Genomic DNA, 24164 nt, shown 5'->3' on the forward strand with positions numbered 1-24164 from the left:
CATGAATATATATATATATATATATATATATATATATATATATATAAAACATGATGTATCTCAATATCCCAGAATTAAGTGAATTATGTGACCCTCCAGCCAGTTGAATTATAGTCCACCACCCCCTCATGGCCCACTGCATGGACTTTTTCATCGTCACCTTTGTACTACGCATTTGTTCGCAAAGAGAAAAAACGGAAACTTGTGTCAATTGTTGAGAGATTTTATGGCATCCTAAGACTGTACGACTAAGTGCACGTCTACCAGCAACTCTTTATTGCCTTTCTCGTAGTTATTTTCTTTCTTTGAATGGTCAAAAGTATTATACAAGGTACTGTAAAGGCAAAGAATTGGCAGTAGCATCTTTGTAAACATTTCTCAAAAATGTAACTCAAAAGAGGAATTAGCATCGCGCGTCTTTCAACGTTGAGACGTTTTTTTGTACACACATTTCTTTAAATGTAGTAGAAGAGGTGTGTATATGGACTAATGGAGATCAGGAATATGCATTTTAACACAACTTCACCCCTGGGTGTAACAGTTTAACCCCCAACCCTGTTCTCTGTTGTCACTCGAAGCAGCCAAACGACACAAGTTTTAAGCTAGGCTTCGTCAAACATATCCTTTTTTTGGATCCAACCTTTTTCTCGCAATGTCTTTCTTTCAACCAGATATCTACTTCTCGTCGCTTTCTGTTTGGCTAGCCTACATCTAGAGCCCGAATCATTGCCAATTTGCGATTCTTTCTCCTTTAAATAATTGTGTGAATAGCAGCAAACATTTTAACGGCTAACAAATGGCCGCCACTTGTTAGCCAACACACAGTTGGCTAACAAATGGTCTCCAACTGTGTGTTCTGTGTGTGACGCCGGATGGAAACTAAAGGGCGACGTTAGTCGACGACACCCAAAAACAGGTTGGGATTCGCGGCGTGAGCGAGAAGCAGCAAACAGCGTACGCGTCAGGTGCATACAGTATAGCTTCCTGAAATTCAGGCGGGTCTGTTCTACAGAACCTCTAGGCAAGGTTTTCTAGTGCCTTCGTAAATAGAGAACATCGAGATCAATCCATTAAGCGTTGAACTCCTCATACACAAGGCAAACCTGGACATCATCATCGCAGTTACATATCACAGAGCCACGCATCCAAACAATATCGGCCTCATCCGCTGTAAAGTAAACCAGAAAGGCTATATCAATTGTTCGTAAACCCTTTGTTGATCCCTTGCAGGATTTCAGGGAGAGTTCAAAACGAATTTACAGAACATATGAGCTAATGCTTATTCAAATGAACTTCATGGACATTAATGGACGTCTTTAAATGATGTATGAGGGACACCACATTAGTTTATGGACCTTGCATAGCCTTTCAACAGTTTTCCGTTTTTAAATTACAGCGTTCTTACTAATGTCAATAAGTAGGAGATTATGATTATGTCAAAGCTTTGCAATGGTGGTGGTTGCATAAATTAAGACCCAATACTGAGTAGGTACCCAGTAATAATATTCTCACAGCAACGCTACTCTAGGTACACATCATTATCGGAAACATCTCTGATTGTGATTAAAAGAAATGAAAGAAAGCGTGTTGGTGAAACATGATTTATAAAAAAAACATTAACTCGGGGCTAAGGTTTGTGTCTTCAAAGTATATCCCATACTCCTTCTCCATCTGGACTGAAATACTGCCACCCTCTCTTCACCAGGTAACTGCCAAACGGAACAGGAACTCAAACAGACAGACTGGTACAGCAGCCAATCAGATTGGAGCTTTAGTGGGAAGCACTTAAGAGCTGAAGAGAGCAGGGGGCTTGTGTATTAACGATGGAATGCTAACTGAATGTGGAAACAAAGTTGTTTTTAATCTATTTATACGAATGAGAATGTCGCTTGGTGATGTGCCCCGGTGACTATAGGTTCATGCATTTAACCCTGTATATCTGTGTGTGTTGTCACTTGTTTTGCTGTCGTCGACTCAAAGCATAACTGAAACTGTACACACTAAGCACTCAGTGAGTTTTATATATAAATGAATAAAAAGTGTGCGAGCGAGGGACTGACTGACCGTGTGCATGGTTGAGTGTATACGTGTGTACGTGTGTGTGTGTATGTGTAATTGTAGCACATGCATGCTAAAGGTGTCAAAGCGTGCGTTAAGTATTTTTTTTTCGTATTTTGTTTTGCTCTATTTCCAATGGATAAAACCACGTCTAATACAGCGGGGATGTCAAGCAGTCAGGCCAAAAAACTCAGATATTCCGCCATCTTATCTGTCACAAAACGACAATAGATTTAGAGAGGAGTTTCACATTTTCCATGATTTTTTCGGTTTTCATAACTTGCATCAAGTTTTTAAATTGCAGCGTGTCAGCTTTGTATGTGTGTGTGTGTGTGTGTCTGTGTGTGTGTGTGTGTGTGTGTGTGCGTCTGTCTGAGTGTGTGCGTAGATAATTGGTTGTAAATAATGGCTTGAATTGAGGGTAGATAAGTTTGACCTAAGAGTCACTGAGAGTGGAGAGGTCAGAGGTGAGAATGTACGGCTTTGACTTCGATAAAAAGATATGCAGATTATTTTTCTTTCGAGAGGAAGGAAAAAGGAAGTGATGACATTTGCGTGACATGACACAGATTGTTTTCAACATTTGATTTGCTGTGATTTCTCTGAACTTTATTTTCCTTTCGTTTCTCTGTTTTTCGATGAACCTGTCAGGAATCTTTGCTAGTTCAGATTTGTTTTGGTTTTTTGGGTTAACAAAATGTAGACTTGAGATTTTACTTGAGAATGTGACACCTGTGTTGTGCCATTTCTCTCTGACAGTTCATGCACCCTTTCTGTATGGGCATTCTTAAATATGATGTATCTTTTTGAAACACGTTCAACCATCAATACTATAGCTCAATGAGAGTATTCACTGTTCCAATTTAAAGGCTGAATAAATGAATAACCAACAACAAGTGCAAATTGTCATTTAGACTTCTAGATATATGTGTTGGGCACAATTCATTTCTTTAAGAGTGAGACTTCAATTAAATGAAATTAAATATAAAAACGAATCAATACAAAAACGGTCAAATACATAGGTAGGTAGTTCAATATAGATCGTATAGATGGTTGGGTTTGGCGTCACATGCACGGAAATATGAACAGACAAACTTGAGGGTGGATTAGCCCCAGAACCCAAAATATTTTAGTCACCGGTGAAGACTAATAATATATGATATAGTATAACATTCTGGTCAATGTTGAAATTACATGAGGCATGAAAGGCTGTCCAAAATGGTTTACTGAACTATATATTGCAATTATTTTGTATTATAAATTAAGTTAAAAATAAAGGAATAAATGTTGGTTTCACGATGTGGGTTTATAGACTCTTCATTGTTTTGGTTTAAATGCAGCACATATATACGATCAAACATACAATGCCACCAAGTGCAGAAAAACATGAACATTACAGTGAAAGAATTGATTAAAAAATAAACAGATGACCTTTTTACCCCACACAAGCCTATCCAAAGATTAACCTGTGTGTGTGTGTGTGTGTGTGTGTGAGTGTGAGTGTGTGTGTGTGTGTGTGTGTGTGTGTGTGTGTGTGTGTGTGTGTGTGTGTGTGTGTGTGTGTGTGTGTGTGTGTGGTCATTTTCAAAGTCTTCAGTATCTATATTTCATTATAATATTAAAGTTAGTCTTTTTCGAATGCATGACATGGCGAGCTCCTGGCTTTGAAACACACTCTGCCAACAATGAACACAGTTTTGAAAAAAATACTTAAATGGAAAAACGACATGCCATCCTGATAAAGATTAAACCTGCTGCCGTTGTCCAGCCACTACCACTGGGGCGATTTCAGTTTGTCCATCATGCATACGAAACATGATGGCAGCATCAGCATCTCTCTCGCTCTCATCCTTCTTCCTCTCCTCGTCCAATGGCATCCACGCACGCAAACCCCGCCCATCCCTGTCTCTCATCCGCTCTCATCCAATAGAAAAGTTTCAAGCCATGGGACGTACCTACACCGGGTAGGATCCATGGGGGAGATGAGTGTTTTGGGGACAGGTGTATGTGCTATGCGGAGAACGTCTTAATATCGTCGTTTATTCGGTCTGCAAGGTAAGGAAGGCAAGTCGTGATGTGTCTGCATGTCTTCCGCGTTCATCCAGAGTTGGGTTTTGTTTAATCGGGATGTGTGTGTTAACGCTGTGCGTGTTAGAGGGGAATGGGCCGACGGAGGAGTACCGCAATGCAGAGCAGGCCGGGGCAAAACCAGCGCTCCACTTCGCAGTTCGCTAAATTTGGGGGGTTATGTCAGTCTGCATGCGCAGATAGTTTTTAAAAAAATCTCATCGATTCTGGTGGGCTACTTACGGACAGGGCTGGGGACAAACGGTGGGTCTATCTCAGCCCACGTTTGCTCAGATTGCACAATAGTTCTGGTCTACTTGGCTGGTGGGATTGTAGGTGTTTAGAAAGTGAGAGGAGGATGGGAGAAGGTGAGCCGTGCAGCGCTTCAAGGGCGCAGTGGATGTTTGATGATTCATATGGCTGCACAAAAAACGGGACATTTATTTTTACATGAAGATGTTCAATCAAAAGTTCAATCACACATTATATATGTTGCTATAAATAAATGAAAATATGATCAACGGTCCCAAAACAAAAGCAATAGTTTCACCTTAAAACAATCCGCAAGTCATCGTGGTCGACAGTCAGACCTTTAGCCTTAGAAATCTTATTTTTTAACGTTTTGATTTCATATTGACGAATATTACCCTTTCTCAATATAATATAATAATATAACAATATTATTTGATGAATATATATTGAAAAGTATGATTTAGGCATCTTGTCTGTCTTCTAATGCAATCTGTCCCACAGCACAGACTGAAAGAATAACAGGCAGTTGATGAGGAATTCAGTGGGTTTAACACTGGGCTTAGTTTGACCCAAATAGAAATCCGGCTATAGTCCTCATCTGGATGGGGGTGGGTGGGGGTGGGTTAGGGATAGGGCGAGGGATTACCTCCAGATAGGCTACAACATTGGTAAACACACAGTGACGAATTGCTCAGAGATATCCCTTGACAATTGTGGCTAGATAGTGATTTAAAGATAATGTATGTGTTTAACCCAACCAAAATTAATATTCACAAACCTTTCATAATCCAGTTGGATGACGAGGATCAGGAATGCAAACTCATGCTTTTGTACATCTTGATTTTCTTCTTGGATTTTCTAGAAGCAGTGCGTCCCACTTGTGTATGTGTGTGTTTGTGTGTGTGCACGTGTGTGTGTGTGTGTGTGTGTGTGTGTGTGTGTGTGTGTGTGTGTGTGTGTGTGTGTGTGTGTGTGTGTGTGTGTGTGTGTGTGTGTGTGTGTGTGTGTGTGTGTGTGTGTGCACATGTTTTTGCCTGTGCATGTGCATGTGGTGTGCCTGTGTGTTGATGCTTTTGCGTTTATAATCAGAGTTCATTCCCCTTCATAGCTGTATGGCAATGTGTGTGATTGCTGAAGTGATGGGTTTAAATGCTGAGTCAGCCTGGTATCGCTCTGACCGGATGCTGCAGTCCACGCCTGGAACTGTTACTGCAGTCTGCCTTCTCTTCCTCTCTTTCTTTTTCTCTCTCTCCCTCCCTCATGGCTTTTTGATTATATTTTGGTATGTTGTGTTTGATGTTCTCTCTCTCTCTCTCTCTCTCTCTCTCTCTCTCTCTCTCTCTCTCTCTCTCTCTCTCTCTCTCTCTCTCTCTCTCTCTCTCTCTCTCTCTCTCTCTCTCTCTCTCTCTCTCTCTCTCCCTCCCTCCCTCCCTCCCTCCCTCCCTCCCTCTCTCTCTCTCTCTCTCTCTCTCTCTCTCTCTCTCTCTCTCTCTCTCTCTCTCTCTCTCTCTCTCTCTCTCCCTCCCTCATGGCTTTTGCTATTTTATTCGCTGTGTCTGTTGTAATCTTTCTCTCTGCCTCTCTCTCCGTGTTTGTGTGTGTGTGTGTGTGTGTGTGTGTGTGTGTGTGTGTGTGTGTGTGTGTGTGTGTGTGTGTGTGTGTGTGTGTGTGTGTGTGTGTGTGTGTTGGCTCAGCCTCTAAGTAGCATGTGGAGGACTCTGTCACTCTGGTTCTGCTCAGACTGTATTCTCTCGTGGTTCTAAAGCGTGACTCGGATACAGTGAGTCACAGAGCAGAGGAGGGAAGGATAGCGTAGTAGTCTCTCAATGTCCAGACAAAAGATGTCTCAGGCTAACTGGTAGATAAGATGCCCTAATAGTCCTTGATCTGTATTTCAAAGTTACTCTGGCTAAAAGTGTCGATTAAAGCTGAGGTAAGCAATATATTTGTGATGCATCTTTTTCAATCCTCCTCGCATCCCGACAACGATAACGACATAAAACGCTCAGACAGAAAGAAGAAAGCAAATCTGGTATCTGTGGTGGTCGCAGATGTGTAGGCAGAGCTAATGCTAATGCAGAGCTAATGCTAGGCAGAGCTAATGCTAAAGCTACCGAGCTAGTCTAGTGTTTTAGGGAAGTGGCTTTGGAGTGAGGCCTGGGGGGGGGGAGGGTGTGTTGTGTTTTGTTTTGTTTTGGTTGGATACTTGCTCTTTTGTTTATTTTATCTCTCCATAGCTCTTGTCTCATTCCTTTACTCCTTCTTCATCCTCCTTCTGTCCTCCATGTTAATCGTTTCCATCCTCAATGCTAGGAAGACATATTCTTCTTCTAAGTCTTTTTGTATTTTCTCTCAATCTCTTCTCCTTTGCAGCATGTATGTGTGTGCATGTATGTGTATATGTGTTCGTGTATCTGTGTGTGTATCTGTGTGTGTATGCGTGTGTGTATGCGTGTGTGTGTGTGTGTGTGGGTATAAATGTGTGTGTGTGTGTGTGTGTGTATGTGTGTGTGTGTATGTGTGAGAATGCCGTAGTAAATCTGCTGCAGCCCCTCTCAACACTGCTGTCATGCAGAAGTGATGTGTCTGCATGTCGCACACGTGTGTGTGTGTGTGTGTGTGTGTGTGTGTGTGTGTGTGTGTGTGTGTGTGTGTGTATGTGTGTGTGTGTGTGTGTGCGCATGCATCCGTGTGTGCGTGTGTGCATGATTAAGAAGCTAGGGCCCTGTCTGGGTAGTCTCATGTCGTGACGGTCTGGTCTCCTGTATGTGCATGTGGTTGAATGTGCATGGATGTTTAGTAGTGTGTGCATTGTGCACATGTGTGTGTATGTATGTTTGTATTATGTATAATGTGGGATCCCTTTACTCACACTGAGCTCAACGTGGTCCTGTGTAGTTCAGCTGCTATAACACAAACTCTGCCAGACTCTTGATTCTGGACCACCCATGCATGCTCGCATAATATTAAATATGTAAGAGACGCTGTGTGGATAGAAACGCCAGTCGCCCAGTAAAGGGTATGGGCCATGATCTGCTTGGTCATTGTGTTTCTAAATCATGGACAGCTCTCTCTCTCTCTCTCTCTCTCTCTCTCTCTCCCACTCGCTACTGCTTGCTCTCACTTCCTCTCTCTCTCCCTAGCTGTCTTGCTCTCTCCGTCTCTCTCCTCCGTCTCTCTCCTCCATCTCTCTCTGTTTGATGTTCTCTCTCTCTCTCTCTCTCTCTTCCTCTCTCTGTCTCTCTCTCTCTCTCTCTCTCTCTCTCTCTCTCTCTCTCTCTCTCTCTCTCTCTCTCTCTCTCTCTCTCTCTCTCTCTCTCTCTCTCCCTCTCTCTCTCTCTCTCTCTCTCTCTCTCTCTCTCTCTCTCTCTCTCTCTCTCTTTTTCCTTCTCAGTCACTCCAACAGTGGCTTTATCCGTTTTTATTTATATGATTTTATTGATATTGTTTCAACATATATTTGGTTATCAAACTAGTTCCCACCTGAAAAGCTCTTGCTGTGAACCCCAATACCCACAATATACCCTGTGTGTCTTCTAGCCTAACCCCTACCTGCTCATTTATATTATGTATCTAAGAAGACATCTTAATGCACTCTGAATGAAAGCCCCTGAATAGCAGTATCCCTCATTAAACCACTAATGTATCTTTCTCCTCGCTTTTTTCTTTATATCCCTTTTCTGTCTCTTCTTGAATGTGTGTGTGCGTGTGTGCGTGTGTGTGTGTGTGTGTGTGCGTGTGTGCGTGTGTGTGTGTGTGTGTGTATAGAGTGTGACCTCCCGATAGATTTCTCTCTATCTTCCTCTCTCTCTCTCTCGTCCCGGCTCTGGGTTGTGCCCTTGGCTCGAGTCGGTTTGCCCTCGCCATCATGGCTTCCACTGGACTGCAGATTCTCCTCCTCCTCACCTCCTCCCTCTCCCTCTCCGGTGAGCTTCACAACGTCGTTATCAACTCGTCTTTTTATATGTTCTACTATTCCACCAGAACATAAGCCTTTGCGAAACAAGAGAAATAGGATATTTTCAGGTTGAAAACATAATTTGCAACAGCGTGACAAACTGAACTTGTGATTTTCTAACAGCATATGCGACTTCTTAAAAAAAGGAATGTCTTATATTTTGAGGATGGCAGTATGTTACCATTTACAATTCCTTGACAAACAAACTTGAATATTATAATGCGAAAAATACATGATTATGTGTGATTATTAAAACTGTTTGGAAACATAACATAATGGAATGCATATATGGACATATTGCTTACAATAGTTGAACCTTTGTAATAATGAAATGCTATTCTATATTCACATGAATACCTTGCTAACATTGCCATGGCCTTGGGTTACAGTGGCAGTCTTGTTCGGTGAGCCAAGAATCTATGGAGGTGAGCTTTATTTTCGTCAAATCAATACTGCATGGTGTGCCTCTTGCGTTGTATTCATCATATTTGTATATCTATATATATATATACTGTACATATGACATGACACATATTCACAGTTAAAACATGTTGCGAATGAAAACATATCGTGAATTAGAAAATGTGCATCATAAACGGAACTGGACATTGATAAATCCTCAAAAATGACTTGTGTGTTTGACCGGGACAGAGGATGCCACCGGCTATGGACCCATCTTTGAAGAGGAGCCTCTCGACGTGGTCTACATGGAGGACTCCCCTGACGCCAGGATATCCATGAACTGCAGGGCAAGATCGAACCCGCCCGCCATGTACAGGTGATGTTGGCACTTAATGTACGCACTTAATGTGCGTTGTACTTATTCATGGTACTTAATCGTGCAGCATCTGCAGTAGCTGCTATTAGTGCTGTATACGGGGAATGGGTTAGCCTAGCGATTGTTAGTACTTGCACTTGGTTCTATGATTATCTTTACTGTACCAACATCGATATATTGTTTCACTTCTTATGACAAATGTACTTATTGTAAGTCGCTTTGGATAAAAGCGTCTGCTAAATGCCCTAAATGTAAATGTCCGTAGTCTGTCGGAAGAAAATTGTTCAACAGTTTTCTGTCCATACCAGCGTGTTCACCATTTCAGAGTTCCCGGCCTGCTAGAGTTTGCAATAATAGCTATGGTTAGCATTGCTAGCTTAAGTAAGCAACGCTAAAGTTAGCCATGCAGTCCCTCGTTAAAGTATGCGCCATTTTGACGTGCCGCCAACCTTCAGACGCATCGACTTTGGAAACCGTTTACAAAAAGCTATTTTTTACGTTTACGAAAATGCTTCCACAATTTAAATCTGACTTAACTCTGTCTGATCCGTCGCTATATTCCCCCTCGACCAGGTGGAGGCGTGACAACTGGGAGATTAAGCTGATGGAGCAGCCGGACGAGCACTACAGCTTGGTGGGGGGCAACCTGGTCATCACCAACCCCCGGCAGAAGAAGCACGCCGGCAATTACATCTGCGTGGCCAAGAACATCTACGGCACGGTCATCAGCAAGGAAGCCAAGGTCAAGTTCGGATGTGAGTGCTGCTAACTTTTTAGCCAACATTGCTAACTTTAGCTTGGTGCTGCAATGCTAACTGTAGCTAGTAGTTTTACATTACTAACTGTAGTAAGTGGGATGCATTGCTAACCTTAACTAGGTGCTGCATTGCTAATTGTTGCATTATTTTTACATTTGCTTTTCATTGCTGACTATAGCTAGTGATTACTTTGCTAACTTTAGCATTGCTTACTTAAGCTAGCATTGCTAACTATAGCTTTTATTGCTAACTTTAGCAGGTCAAGGCAAACTAATGCCTACTTCTGTAGCCCTGTGGCTAATGATGTTACTGCTACTACTCTTGCAAAGTGCATTAGCAGATGAGTGATTTTTTCAGAATGTCCTATTGTCCCTTCATGATCTGTTTGTTTCTCTACATCTCTCGCTCTAGTCATGGATGAGTTCCCACAGGAGGACAGAGAACCTGTCATTGCCAAGGAGGGTCAGGGGGCCGTTCTCCTGTGTGTCCCCCCTAAGTCGTGGCCAGGTATGACGTAGCAACCATATCGATATGAAGACTCAACGCATTTGTCCCATAACTAAGTTCGGACTCCCAGTCTCAACGAGAAAGGGTTATGACGTGTGTTCGGGTCTGTGTGTGTGTGTGTGTGTGTGTGTGTCTTGCTGTCTGTCTGTGTGTGCGTGTCAATTAAAGACAGACAAACGGCAACTTACAAATTAGCCTCTCCCTTTAACATTTCAAACTCTTCATTGTCCCTCTCTTCTTCTTCTTCGCTCTCTCCCCCCCCCCCCTCCAGCCGAGGTCACGTACCGCTGGATCTTCAACGAGTTCCCGGTCTTCCTGCAGACGGACCGCCGACGCTTCGTGTCCCAGCGCACGGGGAACCTGTACATCTCCCGGGTGGAGGCGCAGGACGCAGGGAACTACTCCTGCTTCGTCTCCAGCCCCGTCATCGGCAAGAGCGTCTTCTCCAAGTTCATCCCCCTCATCCCCACGCCGCCCGACGAAGGTGAGGCGCGCTGAGGCCCAACCGCCACCGCCGGGTCGATGGATAGATCCCTCTATTGGTCTCTATTGATCGGCCGGCCTCTATCGGTCTCTATCAATCTCTATAGATCTATCGGTCTCTATCAATCTATCGGTCTCTATCGATCTATCGGCCTCTATCGGCCTCTATAGATCTATCTATCTCTATCAATCTCTATAGATCTATCAATCTCTATAGATCTATCGGTCTCTATAGATCTATCGGTCTCTATCGGCCTCTATAGATCTATCTGTCTCTATCGGTCACGATTGATCTATCTGTCTCTATCTGTCTCAATCAATCTCTATCTGTCTCTATCGGTCTCTATAGATCTATCGGCCTCCAAAGATCTATCGGTCTCCATCGATCTCTATAGATCTATTGATCTGTATCTTCTGTCGTACAAGACTGAGCCCACCGACATATTGTGTGTTTATTATTTTTTCTCTCTTGTTTGCTCCTTCTTTCCCTCCTCCGATTCTTCCTTCCTCTGCAAACTACTTCCCCCCCCCTCTCTTCTGTCCTCCCTCCCTCCTTCTTTCCCTCCCTCCCTCATTCCCTCCCCCCTCCCACTTCTGTCCTCTCAACCTCCTTTCTCCCTCCATTCCTCCCTCCCTAACTTTCTCCATCCATCATTTCATCTATCCATCGCTCAATCCCACTATTTCTCCCCCCTTCCCACCATCCCTTCCTCCTTTTCTCCCTCTTTTCTTTCTTCCCTCTCTCCCTCCTTCGTTCCCTCCCCCTGACTCCCTTCCCTCCCCCTGACTCCCTTCCCTCCCTTTCCCTCTCTGTGTCCCCTCCAGGGGATGAGAGGAGGTACCCAGCAGACATCGCTGTGATGTTCCCAGACACCACTGCCATGCTGGCCTCCAACATCACCCTCGAGTGCTTCGCCCTCGGCAAGTAAGTCACGACCATCGATAGGAGTGCATCAGTAGGAAAGATATTGCAGGTATCTCCAAAGGCTACCGTAAGCCGATGCAGAGGCAGGCATCAAATCTTTCTCTCACACACACACACACACACACACACACACACACACACACACACACACACACACACACACACACACACACACACACACACACACACACACACACGCTCACACACACACACACACACACACACACACACACACACACACACACACGTTAGATCGTATTTTGTAATTTAAGTACCAGTAGTCAGGAACCGAATTGGAGACATACACATAAACATACAATGTGTGTGTGTGTGTGTGTGTTTGTGTGTGTGTGTGTGTGTGTGTGTGTGTGTGTGTGTGTGTGTGTGTGTGTGTGTGTGTGTGTGTGTGTGTGTGTGTGTGTGTGTGTGTGTGTGTGTGTGTGTGTGTGTGTGTGTGTGTGTGTGTGTGTGTGTGTGTGTGTGTGTGTGCGCGCCTGTGTCAGCCCCGTCCCTGAGATCGTGTGGAGGAAGTACGACAGCACCGACCTGCCGGCCAACCACGAGATCAGCGCGTCGGGGGCGAGGCTGCACTTGTACAACATCCAGTACGAGGACGCCGGCGCCTACGACTGCGAGGCCATCAACACCAAGGGCAAGGACGTGCACAAAGCCTGGGTCTACGTGGAGTGTAGGTCCCCCCGCCGCCCTCCTGTTGCTAGACCCCTTCGGGAAGGACGTCATTGGGGGTCAATTCAAGTTTGTGTGTGTGTGGGTGGAGGGGGGGGGGGAGGTCAGTTAATGTTTGTGTGTATGTGTGTGGGTCAATTAATATGTGTGTCTGTGGGTAGATCCATTTGTGTGTGTGTGTGTGTGTGTGTGTCCGTTGGTAGATGCATGTGGGTGTGTGTGTGTGTGTGTGTGTGTCCGTTGGTTGATGCATGTGTGTGTGTGTGTGTGTGTGTGTGTGTGTGTGTGTCCGTGGGCAGATGCATGTGTGTGTGGCTCTGTTCGTTGGTCTGAATGTAGGGTACATACGGGTGATTTGATCGATACTGTATTATACATCCACACCCATTACAATCAGTAAAATGTTTTTTTGTTTGTTTGTGTGTTTGTTTTGATGACCAGCTGCTCCAGAGTGGGCGGAGACCATCAACAACACGCAGGTGGACCTGGGCTCTGAGCACACCATGCGCTGCGTGGCGTCCGGGAAGCCCTTCCCCTTCATCCGCTGGTATAAAGATGGTTACATGGTGGGAAAGCTGCGCGACTCCTTTATTTGTTGTGAATAGTGAGCCATGGCGCCATCTAGTGGTCGGAGTTGTGCATTACAGTTTTTAACGTGATGTACCTGCTTCCTAAATTACTAAGTAATACCTCAATTACTCATTTATTTACTCAGCCATGCATTTCAGATTGATTAAATATAAGAATATTAAAGCCTGTGTATCCTGGTAAATAATTACATATTGTTTTATAAAAATTGTATATGGTCAATACTCGACTGAAAACAGTTCAACACACAATACACTGCTATTGTGTTAAGACTAAATCCAAAGTAGGTATGTGATTTCTATATTTTCTAATTATAAATTTCGTGTAATGCATTTATATATATATAAATATTATATGTATGTCGAGATGATATTGCTACAATGAGAGATTGTTTTGTTTCTTCTGTATTTCCTAGTTCGGGAAAGGAGAGCTAAAGTTTTCCAGCCTAACGTTTGATGACTCAGGGATGTACCAGTGTCTCGCAGAAAACTACTACGGCATCAAGTACGCCAACGCAGAGCTACGCGTGATTGGTGAGTCGGCTCATCACAGTGCGCTCTGAATGGCTTCTTTAATATTAGTTATTAGTTATTGGTTATTTTGGTATTGTGTGTGTGTTTTAAATCATGATATGATAAGGTAAGATTGATCGTACTTTATTTATCCAAGATTGTAGATTTTGGTGTCAGAACAAGAGAAATACATAATGGTAATAAGATTGGAATAAAAGAGATTCATATTTAAATTGTTGAGGATATTCTGTACCTTATATATATCCTATATTCTACATTATCAATAACTCAAGAAAGAATGAAAAGGTCCTCAAAAAATTCTCACTATCTTAAATGCAGTGAGTGTGGTGAAAAGAGCTATTTACACTTAATAAATGAGCGTTCTTTTTGGTCCTCTCCTTCTCGTCCTCCCTCCGTCAGCCTGCGCTCCAACCTTCGAGCTGAACCCGGTGAAGAAGCAGCTGCTGGGAGCTCGGAACGGCCGGGTGGTGATCGAGTGTCGGCCCCGCGCGGCCCCCCGACCGCGGTTCACCTGGACCAAGGGCAAGGAGCTGCTCTACAACAACTCACGGTACCGCCCACAGAACGCACACTAAACAGTACTACAACTCACGGTACCGCCCACAGAACGCACGTCACAACCCTCAGAACGCACACTAAACGGTACAACAACTCACAGAACCCACACTAACTGTTACAACAACTCACAGAACCCACACTAAACGTTACCACCAACAGAACCGACATTAAACAGTGCAACCCTTAGAACCCACATTAAACAGTACAACCCATAGAACCCACATTAAACAGTACAACCCATAGAACCCACATTAAACAGTACAACCCATAGAACCCACATTAAACAGTACAACCCATAGAACCCACATTAAACATTAGAACCCACATTAAACAGTACAACCCATAGAACCCACATTAAACAGTACAACCCACAGAGACAGAACCAACACTTAACGGTACAACCTATAGAACCCACATTAAACAGTACAACCCACAGAGACAGAACCCACATTAAACGGTACACCTGACCTGCATGTGTTTATAAGTGACTCTACATCACTTTGAATAAAAGGGACCCCTAAATGACTTCATCTGAATAACATACATTGTAGTTCAAGGCCTTACTGGTCAAAATGGTCTGCTGCGTTCAGGCAGGAAACAACTCCAGGTGCATTGTGGGATACGTAGTCAAGGTGCATTTATGTGTTCCGGCAGCATCTCGCTGATATATGACGGCAGTCTGGAGATCCTAAACGCCACAAAGAACGATGAGGGTGTGTACACCTGCCTGGCAGAGAACGACCGGGGGAAGGCCAACAGCTCCGGCACGCTCACCATCACAGGTGGGTGCGGTGTGTGTGTGTGTGTGTGTGTGTGTGTGTGTGTGTGTGTGTGTGTGTGTGTGTGTGTGTGTGTGTGTGTGTGAATTAATATGTGTGGATAGATGAGTGTGTGTGTGTGTGTTAATTAATGCGTGTGCGTAGAAGCCTGTGTGTGTGTGTGTGTGTGTGTGTGTGTGTGTGTGTGTGTGTGTGTGTGTGTGTGTGTGTGTGTGTGTGTGTGTGTGTGTGTGTGTGTGTGTGTGTGTGTGTGTGTTAATTAATGTGTCAGGGTAGATTTCTGTGTGTGTGCGTGTGTGTCTGTGTCTCCCCCTCTCTCCCTGTGTCTATGAACGTGTGTGGGTAGATGCGTGTGTGTGTGTTTGTGTCAATTAATATGTGTGGGTAAATACGTGCATGTGTGTGTGGGTAGATGCGCGTGTGTGTATCAATTAATGTGTGTGGGTAGATACGTGCGTGTGTGTGTGTGTGTGCGTGCGTGTCAATTAATGTTTGTGCGTATTGGGTGTGTGTCCGTTCATTGGTCTTAATATTCATGTAATGACATCGTCATCAGCATCAGCAAGCAAAACAATCCTGATATGCTATACCTGTTAAAGGTACCAGAGAGACTGTTGATCTGATCTTAAATACATTGCACTTTCTAAAATGCTTTTTTCACTTTTGATTTTTTTTCTATAATTTTATTTTATTGTTTGACAGTGTTTCTATGCGAAGCACTTTGATTCTGCCTCGTGTATAAAAAGTGCTAGATAAATAAAGTTGCCTTGCCTTGCCTGTGTGTGTGGCCATGACGCTCTGGCCCTATCTCTGTCGCCCTCTGTCTCCCCCTAGAGGCCACAGAGCTCACTGTCCTCCCCGAGGACACCATGGCCAAGGTGGGGGAGGAGGTGATCCTGGACTGCGGCGCGACCTACGACCCCATGCTGGACATCGCCTTCGTCTGGGCCGTGGACTACCGCCTCATCGACTTTGAGGCCGAGTGGCAGCACTACGAGAGAGTCGTGGTACTGATGAGGAGGAGGAGGGGGAGGAGGAGGAGGAGGAGGAGGATGATGAGGAGGGTGTATGGGGTTTAGATCGATGAGTACGAGTGTGGAAATATCCTTGAAAAGGATAAGGATTCATGTCATAAATCATAATTATAATTTCCGAACAATGATATTGCATGTAGAACAAGTAAAATACATTGTTCATATTGTACTCATTATTACCTTTAATATATATTTGAGACATTATTTCTTTTTTCAATTATGATTTTTTATTTAAACCTGGCCTAAATCCCCTGGTGCAGACCGAACAATGTCGGATTGCTGAAAATTGTTTCCATAAACTCTCTCTCTCTCTCTCTCTCTCTCTCTCTCTCTCTCTCTCTCTTTCTCTCTCTCTCTCTCTCTCTTTCTCTTTCTCTCTCTCTCTCCCCCCCCACCTCCCCCCCCACCTCCCCCCAGGATGAGGACGAGGGCAACGGTTACCTGAGGATCTTGAACGTCCAGGTGTGGCACGAGGGCCGCTACACGTGCACGGCTCAGACGGTGGTGGACAACGCCACCGCGTATGCCGACCTCAAGATCGTAGGTCAGTCCCGCCCCCGCCTAGCCCACCAATCACCAGAGGGAGCTGTGCTCGTAGCCAATTAGATTGGGTTGGACTAGACTAGACTAGACGATGCCAGAGTAGATTTAAGATTAGATCAGATGAGATAAACTTGATTAGAGTAGATCAAAGTATTTAAGTTAGTACTTTATTCATGCCAGAGATTTTTTTTTTATAATGCAAATAATAATGCAACAGTGTTAATAATTTTTCTAATCATCTACCTTTCATCCCCTTCCGCCACCCGTTCCCCAGGCGTCCCCGGGCCTCCCGGTGTCCTGCGTGTAGAGGAGATCAGAGACTCCTCCATCAAGCTGGCGTGGAGCAAAGGAGGCGACCACAACAGCCCCATCCTCTACTACACCATCCAGACCAGACACTTCTGGGCTCTGAACGAGGACGACTGGAGAGTCGCCACCACCTGTGAGTACTGAATGCCGCCACTAAGGGGCGACATTGTTTCAGAAAACGATTTCAAGCCCACTTACATGCTATGCCCCATCAGTTAAAGGCACCCAGTGCAACTTTCGAGGCTTAAAAATAAACATTCAATTTCTAGTCTTTTTTACACGTAGTAAGTTTCAATAACTCCATACCATTACATACCGACATTCAAGCAGCAAAGTTGAGACGTCGTTGTGTGGTGAGAACTGATGGAAAATCGATAACAACAACAATGCCGCCATTTTCTTTATTTTTTGTAACCTACAATAAATAAAGCAGGCTTCCAGTCAATGGAAAAATGGCTTCTCCCCACCGGCGATTGTTGTTGTTTACGATTTTCTATCAGTTCTCACCACACAACGACGTCTCATCTTTGCTCCTTGAATGTCGATATGTAATGGTATGGAGTTATTGAAACTTACTACGTGTAAAAAAGACTAGAAATTGAATGTTTATTTTTCATTGAATGTTTACATAAAGTTGCACTGGGTGCCTTTAAATATCGGGATGAACTCCCAAAAAAACTTTTTTCTGGGGAGGTTTGAGTAGATGGAGGACCTTTGTTACTTGTATTTAACGGTTCTTTGTGATCAGACATCTTCTGAGTAGGTAACCATTGCTTACAAAGCTTTTTAAAACCTATTGTTTTGTAGAGAGGTTTCAAGCAGCTATTTTAGATGTTTAGACAGGAGATTTTGTATTTTTCTAGAATTAAATAAATGTTCATATCACTTGAAATTTAAAATACATATTGACACATCACTTGAAGTACACATTTGTCTTTAAAAATTAATTTCAAAATTAAAAAAAATCGAATTTTGTTGAACCCAACCAACCCCAGCCTGCGTTGCTGTTCGTAGCTAACCCTATGACGTTCTCCATGTCAAAGCTCCGGCGTTCCTGGACGGTAACGCGGAGATGGCCGACGTCACTGACCTGTTCCCCTGGATGGAGTACCAGTTCAGGGTCATCGCCACCAACCAGTACGGCGCCGGCGAAGCCAGCATCCCCTCCATCAAAATCAAGACCTGGGACGCCTGTAAGAGACGCGAGAAACGCTCCGAGGCAGATGAGGGGGGGGCGAGGCTGATCTAGGGGTAGCCCAGTTAGGGGGTTTAACTCCCACTCAAAAGGTGCTGGGTTTGAACCCCGTAAAATGACAATTTAGGATAAGGGATATTTTTTTCCGTTTCAGAATACGCTGATTCTTTAAATAATTGACGCTTTTGAGATCTTTGCCTAACCTTTTCATTTGCTAGAAATGGTCAATCCCCTTTTGTATTCCTGGGTATTTCTTTGTTTTCATAATTTCCAACAAAAAACAAAAAAAAATATTAACATCGATACCTTCCTCCCCTAGCTGCTCATTACTGATACGTATCTAAAAAGCTACAAAATGGCAATAGTCAAGATAGTGAGGGAAAACTTTAGGGGGCTTCTATTATGTACAGTATGTTTCTATGTTCGGTATGTGAACACTAATATAATCCTGCCATGTTTTGATACACTTCTTTTTCTGTCAGCTCCTGTGGTTTCTCCAACTGACGTGGCCGGTTATGGAGGAAGAGATGGAGAGATCTTCATCACGTGGAAAGTAAGTCATACTATGGCTCTATTTACCCATAATTTAATATTATAGTGTAGGATGGTGGATAGTATAGTGGCCAGATAGTTTGACTCGCTGCTGAAATGTACTGAGTTTATTTACCATTTCCTTAAGGCTTAACTGCAGGCTTTTCTTGAGGAAGAACCTCTAAACCTAGTGTTGGACAAAAATAACATGGAATCACTATCGATAAGTATTCGTCCAGGTTATCTTAAGCTACGAGCTAATTCAAATGTCACACATTGCGACATTAATCCTGGTATCCCAAATAGGGGAGAGACAAAATATCGATGCGGCGATTTATCTATGTCCTTCTTCATGCAATACGAGAATGGATGCACAGGTGCCAAATATTGATATTTAAAATAATTATATATTTTTTAACAGACGGGTAACTGAAAAACTCAGTTTGGACCTTGAATAAAGACAGAAATCCATCTCTTAACCTTTTCACGGCCATTCTGCATTCATAGTCATACATATATTGTCTAACAATATATGTATTAGCTCAGAAAGGCTGTATCGAGAGATATTAGCGGTATTGTGGGCCATGTATCGCAAACCATATCGTATCGTGAGTTACCCGGTGATGCCCACCCCTAATCCCAAAGACCACAAAGCGAGGCTAACTCAATCTCAACATCCTGACCTCCCACAGCCCGTCGAACCCTGGTACTTCTCGGGCAAGAAGTTTGGTTACATCGTGGCCTTCAAGCCCCACGACGCGTACGACTGGTGGTACGAGACCATCTCGGACCCCGAGACCCGGCGCTACGTGCACCGGGACCCCTACTTCGTGCCCACCGAGGAGGACTTCCAGGTGCGGGAGTTCCAGGTGAAGATCAAGTCGTTCAACGTGAAGGGGGACGGGCCGTACAGCCCCACCACCGTCGTCTACTACCCGCGGGAAGGTGAGCCGTCCCGGGTCCGGTTGCGGTCCGGGCTTTGTCCCTCGGTTAAACTGTTAAAATGTAGTTTGAGTCAGCGCTTAGTACGCAAAGTTTTGATTGTCACGCTGCTTTATAATGAATGAGTGTTGGATGAGAACAATATTTGTGTTTGTGTTCTGGGTGGTCGTATTTTTACATTTTACGTTTTGGATGTGCTTTGCTATGTCCGACGATCAAAGTTTTAAAGATAAGTAAAAATTAGGAACATGGCAATGTACTAAAATGAAGATATAGACACCTTTGCTTTCCCTCGACCAAGCGTATGATCACATTTCTACACCATCGACCCTTTTTCAGTTAAACAGTTAAACAGTTAAATGAACGAGAACCATTGTTAGTCATGTCCACTAGATGACAGTCTAGATCAGCCTGTTGAAAGTAGGTTTTCTCTCCCTCTCGGGCTCCAGTGCCCTCGGAGCAGCCCACAGACGTCTATGCCCGACCGGTGTCGTCTCACGAGGCCTCGGTGTGGTGGCTGCCCGTGGTCGACACCGGCACGGGCCTGCAGCAGTACATCGAAGGGTACCAGGTAATCAACCCCTCAGATGATGTTCTAATGTATGGATCCCCCACGAGTGAAAAATATTGACTTTATTCAACTACAAGAGGCCTCGCTAAATACTGGGATGCAAAGACTGTTTCTGCTTTGTCTGTTTGTGAGATTTTGTTGGAATTGTGAAGACATTTAATCAACAGTTGAATAATAATTATCAGTAGGTGTAAAATGTATGCCTCATGAAGTAGCAGAAAAGTTCCAAAGCACTTCCAGTGTAGGACACATTGTCGTATCCTTGGGCGATAGCCGCTTTGAAAAGCTGCTTCTCGAGCTGCTTCTCGAGTTGCTTCTGGAGCTGCTTCTGGAGCTGCTTATCAAGCTGCTTCTAGAGCTGCTTCTTGAGCTGCTTCTCGAGCTGCTTCTGGAGCTGCTTCTGGAGCTGCTTCTGGAGCTGCTTCTGGAGCTGCTTCTGGAGCTGCTTATCAAGCTGCTTCTAAAGCTGCTTCTCGAGCTGCTTCTCGAGCTGCTTCTCGAGCTGCTTCTCTAGCTCACTATGTATTTGATCAGTGGGTACCATCGGTGATTGAGGAGAACATCAGCAGAGAGAGGCAGCGAGGAACATTAACTACAACGACTATTGGATCATAGCTAATATCTGTGATGGTCGTCAATGACTTAACGAGAGCAACCCGTTTCGCTAAGGCTACCTCACAGAGCTATCACGATGATACCATGTCCATGTTGCGGCCAGGTGAAGTACTGGCGGAAGTACGACGACACGGAGCCCGGGGCAAACCGGATCTTCGTGCCGGCCACGGAGAACCAGACGCGCCTGGAGAACATGCTGCCGGACGCCCACTACCTCATCGAGGTGCGGGCCTACAACGGCGCCGGCTTCGGGCCGCCCAGTGAGCACTGCGAGATGTTCACCAGGAGACCGCGTAAGACCACCTTCCAAAAAACAAGTTATACAGGACTTTATAACATGACTCCATATCCATTCATTGTCATGTTTTAGATGACCATGAATGTCTTGAACTTCAACATGAGTTCAACATGTAAATGTGCCAGATTTAGCCATGCCAGCGAATTTTCATCTGTAGTCCCTGGCAGCTTGATAGCTTAAAATAAATCGAAAGCAATACAACACATAAGCAAACAACAAAATAACAAAAGCACAGACAAGTGAAATGACATAAGCCCTGTTCCAGACCATAACAGGTTGGTGGTGTGTGAAGAACATAAAACAAGTAGCATACAGACACAGATAAAAGTGCATGAGATGTTGTGATATTGATGTCGGTTGGCTTGATGAAGGTCAGGCGGTTGCAATCTCTTTGCAGAGAGACAACGTTGAGGTTTCTGTCAATTCTTCTCGGGATTGATTTTCAAATGTTTATGTTGGTGGCGATGGTGCCAATTTATATCGAAGTCCGACTGAAACTGTAGATTTCGGTTCCAAAGGCCAATGTTTAATCATGTTTTATGTATTTTGAAGTACTGATTGTAGCTTTTTTGGGGATCTATATATTTGGGATATATAACTTTACATTTGGGTATTATACATTTTTTGTCTTTTAACAGCTTTGTGTCGTGCACATTATTTAACCCTAGTTATTGAAGTTGTTGTTTTAAAGCAGCATTATGCTATCATGGTTATGTACTTTGAAGTACTACATAATACACTTTTTCTGTTTAAAACGACTTGGTATAATGTGCCTGTAGTCATTGTTATCTCCTCTTCACTCCAGCACCACCAGATGCCCCCAGGATGTGGCGCTACGTCAGCTGGACGGGCCAGTGGCTGTACGTCTGGTGGGACCACATCGCCTACGACTGGTTCGGAGACATCTCCTTCCCCCTGTACTACAAGGTAGGCCCGGGAAGGGGTCGTACTGTCGTGAACATCCTTTACATTTAGGGCATAAAGCAGACGCTTTTATCAACACACATTCCCACACGGACGGCAGAGTCAAACATGCAAGGCGACAGCCAGCTCGTCGGGAGCAGTGAGGTTTAGGTTTCTTGCTCTGGGACACCTCGACGGCAGCTACGAGGAGTCGGGGATTGAACTAGCGACCTTCTAGGCCGACCGTCTTCATCACCTCCCTGCGTCTTTTGTCTGGAGGAGCCCAGTTAAAGCCGCCTAGGTGGAGTGAAGCGTTGGCTTTGCTACGCCCACTAAACTGAACAATGTCTCCCAATGTCTCCTCGTCTAGGTCATGTTCCGGAAAACAGGCTACATCTATGGGAAGGTGTACATCACAGGCTGGCACTTCATGGACTTCCCCATGCCCCAGGTGGGGGACTATGAGCTCATGGTCCGGGGCCGCTACGAGGGGGGTGACGGACCAGTCCGGAAGATCAGGATCAAGGGTAAGGCCCCCCCCCCCCCCCCAACTGTCCTCTTTCACTGTTCGGTTTAATGGTTGAGTCTCTGGTTGTTTTGGGGGGCGCTTTAAGGTGTGGGTAGTATAAACATGTTTTGTTGTAGAAAATGAAGTCACTGTGTTTTATAGAGGGCGGGGTAGTCTAGTAACTCGGGGGTTTGACTCACAATTTCCCCCCGGGATTAATATCGTTTTGAATTGAAACTCATAATCTTTTATTATAGCGTTGTTTCAATGTAAAGTGGGTCAATGTTCTCGTTTTGATCAAATCTTTTATTTTATAGAACAATAGATAGTTTTTACGTGTTTTTGAAAGGGTGAGACAGCCAATTGTGGGGAAGAAGATCCCTATCGATGAGTCCCTGATTGTTTGCTTCTGCCTGTCCTTTTGTCTCGCTCAGGGGAGGGAACTATGACCACGCCTTCTCTAAGCCTGGCCTCCATGCTGGCCCTGGCGCTTTGCATTATGGGAGGCCTGATCTAGGCCGGTCCCTGGCACCCTGCCTGGAAAGGACTCTGAGAAAGGAAAGGAGGGAGTACAAGGATCCTAAAAGGAAAATCCAACTTTTAATTGATATAGAAGCCAAACTTCTCATCTCCAAACTACATCATGGCCACAAAAATATTGAACTGTATTGGATTATGTTTGAATACAAACGCCTACCCTTCCAAACAAGTTTTTCTCGATCAGGTGCCGTTTGTTTTTAAATGTTTAAGAGCTCTTACCTTGTTTATTTGTCAAGAACAAAAACTCTGGACAAATAGTGACACATTTTGTCCAGTCAACTGTCTGGAAAGTTTTGTTGTGTTCTGCATTGTGTTGTCTGCCCAACTTTTGCCCAGTTATTAATACGATTATTTCCCTGATCTTTTGGCGGGCTGTGAACCACTGGCACCGTGACGTTCGGCCATTATCCTGTGATTCGATGTTGGGACCTGAGAATTAAAAGACGGCACTTATATATTGCAAGGCACGAAGGGAATCTGTAAAATAGACTGTATATAAATCTCTCAATACCACTTTAAATATTCATTTATGCACTTCATATTAACCAGCATCAAGCTTTTGAATGTCCATGACACTGACTACTATAGTATGCAAATTGATGTACTGTCTTCATAGTATTGCTATGATGTAGGGAGAACGTAGGAGTGTAATAAATATATAACAGCTGAATGTACCCTACTAGAATGGCTGCATTTTGGGGTATTCTTGACAGTAACGGTAAAGCTAAGCATTCTGGGTGATGGAGTTCATATCAGATATAGTTCCATGGCACTGAGCTTACTGACTATTGTTTGTGTAAATGTCTTTGAATTACTTTATTGAATGACACATCGTTCTGCCGTGTTCAACTTAGACAGCTTACACTACACCTACATGCACTGTGTTAAGAATGTTTAAGTCTTACCAGCTTGAAGCCATTGAAGAGCTTTCATAAAGAAGCTCTTTATATTAGAAAAAAACGTCAAAACTAAAATGGAGGCCAGGGTACAACCAATCACAAGTAATTGTAATTTTCTTCAGTCTGTACTTATCATGCTGCTTATCAATTAAATGCAATGCAATATAAACACTCAATCCGTTGTCTGAAATTGTTCCATTGTGTCTACACAGCACTCTAAAATGCAATGTAATATATGTTTTCTGTCACCAAGTGGCAGTGTTTCCATAAGCCACAGTTGTCTAAGAGATTTTTATCTCTGCCTCTCTCACTTGCATTTCCTAAGCCCTTAGGACTCGTTTGATT

The 24164-nt window shown here is 44.0% G+C and overlaps 1 protein-coding gene across 2 annotated transcripts; it reads left to right on the plus strand.

Annotated features, from left to right (window-relative positions):
• Window positions 1-4026: 4026 nt before the first annotated feature.
• On the plus strand, window positions 4027-23987 carry cntn1b (contactin 1b). 2 transcript variants are annotated; one of them, XM_056578806.1, is made up of 24 exons: window positions 4027-4113; window positions 8146-8303; window positions 8725-8760; window positions 8987-9113; window positions 9687-9868; window positions 10283-10378; window positions 10650-10862; window positions 11687-11786; window positions 12290-12474; window positions 12915-13039; window positions 13477-13594; window positions 13994-14144; window positions 14807-14934; window positions 15766-15938; window positions 16383-16509; window positions 16783-16950; window positions 17861-18010; window positions 18495-18565; window positions 19236-19488; window positions 19935-20056; window positions 20775-20964; window positions 21775-21896; window positions 22243-22399; window positions 22815-23987. In XM_056578806.1, the coding sequence occupies exons 2-24, from the start codon at window positions 8246-8248 to the stop codon at window positions 22895-22897; spliced, it is 3135 nt and encodes a 1044-aa protein (XP_056434781.1). In that variant the 5' UTR covers window positions 4027-4113; window positions 8146-8245; the 3' UTR covers window positions 22898-23987. The 2 variants fall into 2 exon arrangements, with proteins under 2 accessions (XP_056434781.1, XP_056434782.1); XM_056578807.1 differs by lacking the exon at window positions 4027-4113 and adding an exon at window positions 6142-6310.
• Window positions 23988-24164: the final 177 nt, after the last annotated feature.

This window comes from Gadus chalcogrammus, chromosome 19, assembly GCF_026213295.1.
Source record: "Gadus chalcogrammus isolate NIFS_2021 chromosome 19, NIFS_Gcha_1.0, whole genome shotgun sequence".
In the NCBI taxonomy this organism is placed as follows: domain Eukaryota; kingdom Metazoa; phylum Chordata; class Actinopteri; order Gadiformes; family Gadidae; genus Gadus; species Gadus chalcogrammus.